The 10825-nt window shown below is 40.8% G+C and overlaps 1 protein-coding gene across 4 annotated transcripts in view; it reads right to left on the reverse strand.

Moving 5' to 3' along the window:
* The window catches only part of LOC106523514 (low-density lipoprotein receptor-related protein 8), a 199970-nt gene that overhangs the window by 132984 nt on the left and 56161 nt on the right, over window positions 1–10825 (reverse strand). For all 4 annotated transcript variants that reach the window (XR_001310903.1, XR_001310901.1, XR_001310902.1 and 1 more), the window contains exon 3: window positions 6689–6811. Coding sequence is in view for 1 of the 4 variants with exons in the window: in XM_014016940.1 (XP_013872394.1) it covers window positions 6689–6811 (123 nt within the window). In the remaining 3 variants the exon portion in view is untranslated. The remainder of the gene's footprint in view (window positions 1–6688; window positions 6812–10825) is intronic.

Raw genomic sequence — 10825 nt, forward strand, 5'->3', positions numbered from 1 at the left:
TGTGTGTGTGTGTGTGTGTGTGTGTGTGTGTGTGTGTGTGTGTGTGTGTGTGTGTACGTGCATGCGTGCATGCGTGTGTGTGTACGCGCATGCGTGCATGCGTGTGTGTGTGTGTGTGTGTGTGTGTGTGTGTGTGTGTGTGTGTGTCTACCTGCTCCAGTCCCTTCCAGTCTCTCCTGTTCCCATTAGTTTCCCTCACAGGTGTTGGTGCTTTATGTTTGTTAGGTTTTCTTCATATTCCCTGTGCTGTCAGGCCTGGAGAGTCCTTTCTATGAGCCAGTTGTAGTTTTTGTCCTCAGTGTTCCTCCCAGTGTTCCCTGAATTAGTCTGTAAGTAGTTTCTGAGCTGCCACGTCAGCTATTTATTTTGAATAAAGCCTTTTTGCTTTTACTTCCAAGTCTCCTTGAGCTTTGTCTGCACTTAGGTTCCACACCTCACTAGCAATCGTGACACAGTCAAGATCCAACTCTTCTCATCTGAACACAGCAGGATGGCTGCAGGCAGCAGCATTAAGACTTGACATGAGGTCTTGACTTCTTGAAGTAAAAATGTTTTCTTATGGTCAACTGAATAGGAACTGCAGGATCAGTCTGCACCTAAACACTGCCTTCTTTTTTCTGACACATTGGGTCAAAATGAACTGATTTTATTTGCACACACACAAATATAAACTGAGACTGAGACTGTCGTTCACATTTGAAATTCAGAATTTTGTACATTACAACATCATGTGACTGTAGAGGGGATTTCCATTTAAATGGAGTCTCTATCTGTTTATTTTACAGCCAAGACATGAATCACTCTTTCATTCATCTTTAATTGGATTTCCAACATAAACACAGTCGGTCTTTATATGTCTCCATCCTTACATTCTGCTAAAGACATCTGGGGCTTCGATAAACCGTGTCAACAAAATCTAACCAAACATCCACAGCTAAAAAAACAAAAAGCTTGTAAAAATAAATTTAAATAATCTGAAAGGTACATTATAGTGCTTTCCTGGTTTACTTTGCACATAGAAGCTTTTGGAAGCTGCAGGGTTTTTTTGTTTTTTTGAAGATGCAGAAATTTTTAGATGGAACCAAAGCAGAATATTAAAATATATCATCAGCAGTATAAAGTTATTAACAGAATATTTCTTTATGAATCCGCAGAAAGCAGTAAAAGTGAACTGTAGAAAATTGAGCTTAAAATGATCATTATACTGAAGAATACAAACATGGTTAATTTTACATACTGTACCCCAATATAAAATTTTAAAATTAAATGAACACTCTGGTTCTCTAACTGTGGCACAGGTAACACTACTGGCCCTCAGGATCTGTTTAGAAGAAAAAACAACTTTGGTATAAACTATTGTAAAATGTAAATAACAATAATAAAACCAGAAGCTATACTGTGTCAAAAAAAAAAAACCTCACCAACATTGTGACTGCTTTAAATACTTTACAATCATAACTCTAGATATAAATTATTTAAACAAATAAATGCAATGAAGAATATTTAAAGAACCCATGTGGAAACTGCGGTAGAGGACAATGAATCAGTCTGATGGGAGCTACTCAAACAGCACCGGTCAAGTCTATAGGACCTGCTAGTGGTTTAATATCACTATTAAAAACTGACCTTCAGCTGTTGTGGGTCAAAGAAAGAACTAAGACTGGAGGGTAGGGGGCATTCCTGGAACCATCAAACTGCAGCCTTCAGCCTGGTTTAAACCTATTTGTTCTTTTATATCAGATATAAATCAAAGCTGCTGGTAAAGTAGAACTCTATTGTAAAGACAGTCTTACTGTATCAGGTGGAGATCTAAGTATTTTTAGGTGGCATGTCATAAAAGGTTTGACAACCACTTGATTAAGACATTGGACATTTTTACTGTGGACATACACTTTTAAATCCTTATTTTTCCACATTTAAACCCTTCAGTTGGGCCTTTATAAAGTGGAACTGCAATGCTTTGGTCTGAATTCCTCCTTATTGTAACTCCATAAGCCCTGCCCCTTTTCTGGGGTGTGTCTCAGATCAACTCGTTTTGAGGCTGTTACTTTACATCCAAACAATGTACTTCACCCCCACCCCCTCCAGCTTCGAGACAGGTTCAATCTAGTTTGATAGAGGGGGTTTACAACTATATAGCTGCGCAGAAACTTTTTATTTACAAATGAATTAAAAAGTGTCAACAAGGGAAGACTTGTCCATCCAGCCTTACATGTTGGAGACAGAGTCTGACCCAGAACCAGAGGAGAATGAAGACCGCCAACTTGTAGTTGGTAAGTTCAGACCTTATTTAGCAGTTCTGTCACAAATACTGTGATTTAATAGTTCAGGAAACATAATCGAAAATAGAGAAAACTGAACGGGTTGAAAGTTTTGACCTAAACAGAATATAAAGATTTCTCTGCAGCACCAGGAGAGAAACAACAAAATGGATTTATTGGCTAAAAAAATTGGATTTTGCAGGATATGTCCCCTTTAACACAACACAGTAATTTGACTTTTGGTAACTTTCCACTTTCAAGGTAAACCACATTTATTTTGAGTTACGATTAAAAATCCTTTATTCTTCTGTTTTCCTGTCAGTTTGAGTGGATGAAATGTATATCTAAGTCTTTATATAATATAAAATCATACATTTGTGTTCTTTCGTTCCTCTTGTGCCTAAAATAGTTAATTATTGTTAATATTATATTATGGCTATATTTTAAAACTGATTTATTGAAATGTGAATGTGTGAATGTAAGCAGTTTTAATAGCAATGACTCATTTTAAATAAAAAAAAACATCTAGAGAAAGTGATTAATTTCTATATATTTTTGTTTTACTATTATAAAACTAAGATATTTTTGCTATGAAACTATGAAAATGCCTTTAAATACCTTGTTTAAACAGCCTCTAACCTAAGTGAGCCACAGAAAACTATGATTAAAGATGCAGAAACATGATTTGTTTTTCTGTCCCCGACATTTCTGCTTTAAGCCTCTAACATTGACATACAAATCCTGCTTAGCTTCATCATTATAGTCCAAACAAAGTTTAAAACATTAAAAAATATTTGATTAGCTGTTTTAAGTCAGTGTGCAGCTACAGTGTGTGCGTGATATCTGAATGACAGGATAATGACCTACAGTGCATTGTTTGTTTTCTATCTGATAAAGCTATTTTCTGGTGAATTGATTTCAGCTCCATCTGATATCTTTAATCCCAAGAGAGTCTCCAGAAGCCAGGAGGGAAAAAAGAGAATTAATGAAAAAACAATAATTGATTAGTAACCACTGAACTCACAGAACCCGATCAGGGCCGGTATGCAGGAGCCAGGAGGCTGACAGTAGCTAAAGCCTAAGCCAGACAGCAATCTCTGGTTCCTCACAGCCTGGCACAGATAAGCAAGGGCTTTCTTGCACTTTTCCATCAGACAACACTGAGCAGTGGAGCGTGTGGGCGAGTGGAGGCAGGCGAGACGGCTAAACTGCCACCACAGCCAAGAAAATAATCACCCTGAATACAGGTTCCAGGAGAGCAAAGAAAAGAACTGCTCTCAAACATCTGAGATACAGGTGTGACAGGGAACACAAAAATGACAACATAATTAGTGGCCACAGCATTTTTAATGTTCTTAGCACAATAAATCTGATCAAGTACAGCCTTAGATGAACCACAGATTAGATTAAGACAACCCACTGAAGTCAGAGAAATAGATATTCACTCAGCAGAATGAGGGGCTGCTTATAGAGACTGGACAAGGACTGGTAAACTGGACACGTACTGGTGAACTGGACAAGGAATGGTGAACTGGATAAAGACTGGTGAATTGGATAAGGTCTGGTGAACTGGACAAGGACTGGTGAACTGGACAAGGACTGGTGAACTGGACGAGGACTGGTGAACTGGAGAAGGACTGGTGAACTGGAGAAGAACTGGTAAACTGGACAAGGACTGGTGAACTGGACAAGGACTGGTAAACTGGACAAGGACTGGTGTACTGAAGGACTGGTGAACTGGACAAGGACTGGTGAACTGAAGAAGGACTGGTGAACTGGAGAAGGACTGGTGAACTGAAGAAGGACTGGTGAACTGGAGAAGGACTGATGAACTGGACAAGGACTGATGAACTGGACAAAGACTGGTGAACTGGAGAAGGACCGGTGAACTGGAGAAGGACCAGTGAACTGGACAAAGACTGGTGAACTGGAGAAGGACTGGTGAACTGGACAAGGACTGGTGGACTGGAGAAGGACCGGTGAACTGGAGAAGGACTGGTGAACTGGAGAAGGACCGGTGAACTGGAGAAGGACTGGTGAACTGGACAAAGACTGGTGAACTGGAGAAGGACCGGTGAACTGGATAAAGACTGGTGAACTGGATAAAGACTGGTGAACTGGACAAGGACTGGTGAACTGGACATGGACTGGTAAACTGGACAAGGACTGGTGTACTGAAGGACTGGTGAACTGGACAAGGACTGGTGAACTGGAGAAGGACTGGTGAACTGGAGAAGGACTGATGAACTGGACAAGGACTGATGAACTGGACAAAGACTGGTGAACTGGAGAAGGACCGGTGAACTGGACAAGGACCGATGAACTGGACAAAGACAGGTGAACTGGAGAAGGACCGGTGAACTGGAGAAGGACTGGTGAACTGGAGAAGGACCGGTGAACTGGATAAAGACTGGTGAACTGGATAAAGACTGGTGAACTGGACAAGGACCGATGAACTGAAGAAGGACCGATGAATGTTTGGACAACCTCACATTTTATCTGAGTTTTCTGGTTTGCTTCAATATAAGTCACACCTGGCTAAAAGATTTTGTGTTTCCTGCCTGTCCTTTAAAACCCCAGCTGGTCCCAGCAGATCCAGAACCAGTATCTGCTGGAAGTTTCTTCCAGTTAAAAAGGAACCTTTCATCTCCACTGTCATGGTTGATTTTTTGACCATTCTTCCAGAAGCACATTGGTGAGGCCACATACTGATGTTGGACAGAAGGCCTTTCAATCTCTGCTCTAATTCATCCCAAAGGTGTTCTATCAGGTTAAGGTCAGGACTCTGTGCAGACCAGTCAAGTTCATCCACACCAGACTCAGCATCCATGTCTTTATGGACCATGCTTTGTGCATTGGTACACAGCCATGTTGGAAGAGGAAGGAACCATCTCCAAACTGTTGCCACAAAGTTGGGAGCATGGAATTGTCCAAAATGTCTTGGTTTGCTGAGGCATTCAGAGTTCCTTTAACTGGAACTGAGGGGCCAAGCCCAGCTCCTGAAAAACAACCCCACACCATACCCACCCCTACAACAAACTTTACACTTTGTACTCCAGAGAACGTGCCTCCACTGTACTAGAGTCCAGAGGCGGAGTGCTTTACACCACTGCATCTGATGCATTGCACATGATGGGCTTGGATGCAGCTGCTGGACCATGAAGCTCTCTGTGCACTGTTCTTGAGCTAATCTGAAGGCCACATGAAGTTTAGAGGTCTGTAGTGATTGACTTTACAGAAAGTTGGCGACTTCTTCGCACCATGCATCCACTGACCATGCTCTGTCAGTTTATGAAGCCTACCACTTCATGGCTCAGTTGCTGTCGTTCCCAAACTCTTCCATTTTCTTATAATACAGCTTACAGCTGACTGTGGAATATTTAGGAGTGAGGAAATTTCACGACTAGATTTGTTGCAGAGGTGGCATCCTATCAAAGCTTCACACTGGAGTTCATTGAGCTCCTGAGAGCGACCCACTCTTTCACAAATGTTTGTAAAACTGTCTTCATGCCTAGGTGCTTCATTTTATCCACCTGTGGCCATGGAAGTGATTGGAACACATGATACCAATAATGCGGATGGGTGAGCAAAAGCTTTTGGCAATATAGTGTATCATGCAAAATCTACTTTTTTAGCCATTAAATACATTTTGTTGTGGACTTGGAGTCTCTAGGGGGCAGAAAAGTTGAATTTAGTTTCTTCAGGTGCTGTGTAGATTTCTTTATACTCTGTTTAGGTCCGATTTTTCTACCCGTTCAGTTTTCTCTATTTTCTAGGACGTTTTCTGAACTATTATATCAAATTATTTGCGATGAAACTTTTGAATAAGGTCTGGACTTCACAGCTGGAGGAGGAGGAACAAGTCTTCCCTTGTTGGCATCTTTTAATTCATTGGGGGTGGGGCGGGTGGGTGCGGGCTTGTTTGGATTAAAAGACACAGCCTCAAAACAAGTTGATCTGAGACGAGGCTTGTGGAGTTACAATAAGGCAGAATTCAGACCAAAGCAATGCAGTTCCACTTTATATAGACCCCAACAGAAGGATTTAAATGTAAAAAAGAAGGATTTAAAAACATAATACTATCAATAATTTGGATAGCTTTAGCCATTCAAAGTTTACTTAATGGAGTTTACTGTTTTATTAGTATTGATCAGTACGATGCTTGGCTCTACAATACTGATGATGCTCCACAGAGTTGCACTGCAGCAACATAAGCTGCACATTTTCTGGATAATTGTCACAAACAGAAATGATTAATAAAAGTCTGAGTTTATAGTGACTGCAGCTGTGTAGCAAGGCAGCCACAAATACCGGAAACTCATTCATTCATTTGAAGAGTAAATATTCGATAAGGCAGTCACAGCTTGTAGAACCACATCTAAGCTGAACTCAATCAGTTTTTTTTTCCAGCTGAATAAGATACTCACTGCAGGTCTCCTCTGCTTCATCAGATCCATCCGGACACTCCGGCTCCCCATCACACCGCCACCGGCCCGGGACACACTGACCATTTAAACAGGCGAACTCTGCAGGCGCACACGTTTTCCTGGCTGTTCAGAAACAAAAGCACAAATAAAAAAACATAAAACATAAATAGAAGCACAAAAGTTCAGCCTGTGGCAAAGATTATAGACATGATTAAAAGAAACTGTCCACTTCATCTGAATCCAGTTATCAGAGATCAGTCTCCTCATTTCTCCCATTATTTCTGTTATCCTCTCCACTCTCCCCTAATACCCCTTTCTAATTATCCCCACTTCTTCTGTTCCTGGTTCTCTCATTGCTCCGTTTCACTCTCACTCCATCTAAAATCAGACTCCTCCTTCAGGAGCCGTGGAGTGGATATTAATCACTGACCTCTGAAATCACAGGAAGGTTAACCCCCCACAACCCCCACAACCCCCAGCCCATTCCAGGCTGTTTACTGCAGAAAGCTACAAGTCAGCACTGCCATGGGCTGAGAAACACATCAAGGGTGGTGAGAAGAAAAAGAGGAGGAAGTGGGGGGGGACCAAGACGAAGAAGAAGATGAAGAAGAAGAAGCCGAAGACGATGAAAAAGACAACGAAAACAACAAAGAAGAGGAAGACGAAGAAGAAGACGAAGAAGAAGACGAAGAAGAAGACGAAAAAGAGACGATGAAGAAGATGATGACGAACAAGAAGACAAAGAAGACAAAGAAGAAGACAAATACAAAGATGAAGAAGACAACGAAGAAGAAGAAGACAACATAGAAGACAACGAAGAAAAAGAACAAGAACAAGAAGAYGAAAAAGACAATGACGAAGATGAAGAAGGTGAAGAACAAGAAGATGAAGAAAAAGACAAAAAAGACAAATACAAAAAAGATGATGACAAAGAAGATGAAAAAGACGATGACAAAGAGGATGATGACGAAGATGAAGAGCAAGATTATGAAAAATAGACAAAGGAGAAGATGAAGAAGACGACATAGAAGACGACGACGACGACGAAGAAGAAGAAGAGAAACCAAAACATTTCAGGCAGGAAGTAGAAAATACTGACCAAACACAAGTTATCGGCTACTTTCTCCGTAATTTTCCGTGGTAAAAGCATCACCAGAGACAGAAACTCCACTCACAAAGACAGACCCTGAACCTGTAGCATTAATGCTGCTAACACCCTGGAGCGGTCCGACACCAGCAGAGGTCAGAGCCAATCAATGTTTTAAGCCTGTTAGTCCTGCAGGAGCTGTAATACAGACTAATAAAAGACTGCTAAAAGCTCTCAGCAGAGTTGTGGGCTCCTCTTATTGTTGCGCAGCGGCTGACTCAGTCCTGCTTCAGCGCAGGGCAGAAGTGTCGTGCATCATCTCACAGGATTCACAAATTAATAACTTGTAGTGGAGGAATGTTTGCAGCAGTTTCATCAATGATCAGCTAACAGAGGCAGGTGACTGGTCACAGACAAAACGTGCAGGAATGGTGCACAACAGACACGTTTGGTACTGCACTAGCCAGGCCCTTGTCTTCCTATGCAGCTCCACTCAATAGGACAAGGGTCTGGTTTTTACCAGCCTAGTTCTGCACACCTGCTCAGATGATAAGACAGAGAGGTTTGAGTTGGTTGTGTTTTTTTTTTCTGTCCACAAGCAGAGAACATTTCACAACCAGTACATTTTCAGCACATTAAACAGCCAGATGGTCTAATGAAACAGGATAAAAACTGTGAACAACCAAAGACAAAAATTAACTAATTTAGAGATTTCCTAATTGTTTTAAGTGAGATTAAAACAGCTCTTTGGCGGCTTTAAAAATATTCATTTTAATATAAGATTTATCCTGAATTATATCAAATAGTTGTAACTGAAAGTTTACTTTAGTGGTTTTCCTTATTTAATGATAAGCAACTCTAAAATGCAGGTACTCACTAAACGTAAACAAATCACTGCTAAAACCCAGGGTTATTATAGTTAACTAATACTAACTAACAAAAACTGAAATTGAAAAAAGCTTTTAGTTAACTAAAATAAGTAAAAACTGTAATAAAATGAAAAAAATAATAACTACCGTATTTTTCGGACTATAAACCGCGACTTTTTTCCTGAACTTTGAACCATGTGGCTTATAGTCCGGTGCGGCTTATACATGGATTTTTTTCTTCAGCCACCAGGGGGCTCTTTAGCCTGAAGTGGGGGCTCTTCAGCGGAGGTGGGGGATCTTATGCTGCATTTTCTTCAACCACTTGCTTCAAAAAAAGAAAGGGAAAAAAAGAAGAAAAAAGCGATCGCTTCCAGAGCTCACTGTTGTACCAGGAAGCAGTGATTTAAAGATAGTCAATGGCCAAAAACTCACAAAAAGGGATAAAACAGACATTTTCACAGTGGAATCTGACTGATAAAAACTTTGGAGCTTAATCCAGGACCAGTTTGTGGATAAACGTCAAGTGAAGAGCCGCAGACTTTTTTTTTTTCCGCATTGCACTCCCCGGGGAAGGAATCCCATGCAGTGACGTATGCTGGAGTGGGAGGGCTTTCCCAGCAGCTAGACTGGGGTTTCTCGGGGGAACTATGAAAGGTCAGTGCAAAAACGAACACCGAACAATCACGTGATGGCGCGTCGACCGGTCGACAGCCGAGCGACCATACTGCCAGCTTAGCCGGAGGTGTAGCGCCATTTTGTTTTAGCTAGTAGCAGACACGATACGATGGATCTTCGACAGACACGATATTGGACAGTATGCAGGTCCACATCACGGATTCGGTGAAAGCAGCCATCAAGAAAACAAACTCAATTCCTGCTGTTATTCCTGGAGGTACAACAAAGTTTTTGCAACCCCTGGAHATCRGTGTGAATCGTGCATTTAAAGCAGCACTCAGGGCTGAATGGGAGGCTTGGATGACTGACGGGGATAAATCATTCGAATACGAAGAGCATCATTTCCTGATGTCTGCCAGTGGATCCTAACAGTGGAGCAGAGTGAATGAGTCCACCATCACCAATGGGTTCTGAAAGGCTGGACTGCTACGTGAAGAGGACACCACAGCTTCAGAGCCAGCATTACCCCGGGAGGACAACAGATACCGCTGTGTGACGCAGCTTTTCTCAGCTTGTTTAACTCCGACACTGAACAGATACCGCTGTGTGACGCAGCTTTTCTCAGCTTGTTTAACTCCGACACTGAAGAGGAGGACTTCGATGGTTTCAGTGCGCCGGAGGACGATGAATGAGACGTTTTGTTGGACTAGAAACTGTTAAAGAAAACTACCAAAATAAGGTCAGTTAAATGAACCGTTTTCCTCCGAACTTTAATTCCTAAAGGTTTGCTTTTTATGTTTTGATGTTGAATTCATTTTTTGATGACAAATTTGGGTGTACTGTTTCTTTATTTTTGTGTTGGGGGTGCGGCTTATAGTCCGAAAAATACGGTAACTAAAATGGTATTATCTTTTTACAAAGCTAACTAAAACTAACTGAAATTATAGCTAGAATATCCTTAGTTTTTGTATTTGTCAATTTATTTTGAGCTGTGTGGATCTTTTTTTTCCAAACCGAGTAGTTTCACATTAGCTGTGATCCATAACAACACTTGTTTACAATCTGCTGCTGCTCTGCATCATCTGCCAAATGACGACAACAAAAGTTGGGAGGAAGCAGCAACGTCCACTTTGTGATTTTTTGAATATGATGCAAAAAAATAAAAGCAGGTGTCTTGTAGTGGAAACAGGTGATAAAATAGGTGGAATATTTCTTAAGGGAAAAACTGCATGAATCAAGCTCACACAACAAGATGCTAACTATGACTATCTTTACACACTAGCTTCTCTCAGTAGCTCCTGTGAAAAACAAGCAACAGGTAGCAGCAGGTTGGAGACAACTATTATCACTGTCCTAAAATAATCACCCAAGTCCTTAGTTGGCAAAAATGAGTTATACAATTATTTTAGGAAAGTGTTGCTATAGACTGTTTAACTAGTGACCAAATAGCTGTTGTTTAGTTAAGTCACAGAAGCATGGCAAATAAACTATACAAAAAACTAATACTAGAACTAATAAAAACTAAAATAAAACTAAGCATTAAAAAACAATAACTAATAAAAACTA

Source organism: Austrofundulus limnaeus, unplaced genomic scaffold (genome assembly GCF_001266775.1).
Source record: "Austrofundulus limnaeus strain Quisiro unplaced genomic scaffold, Austrofundulus_limnaeus-1.0 Scaffold158, whole genome shotgun sequence".
Classification (NCBI taxonomy): Eukaryota; Metazoa; Chordata; class Actinopteri; order Cyprinodontiformes; family Rivulidae; genus Austrofundulus; species Austrofundulus limnaeus.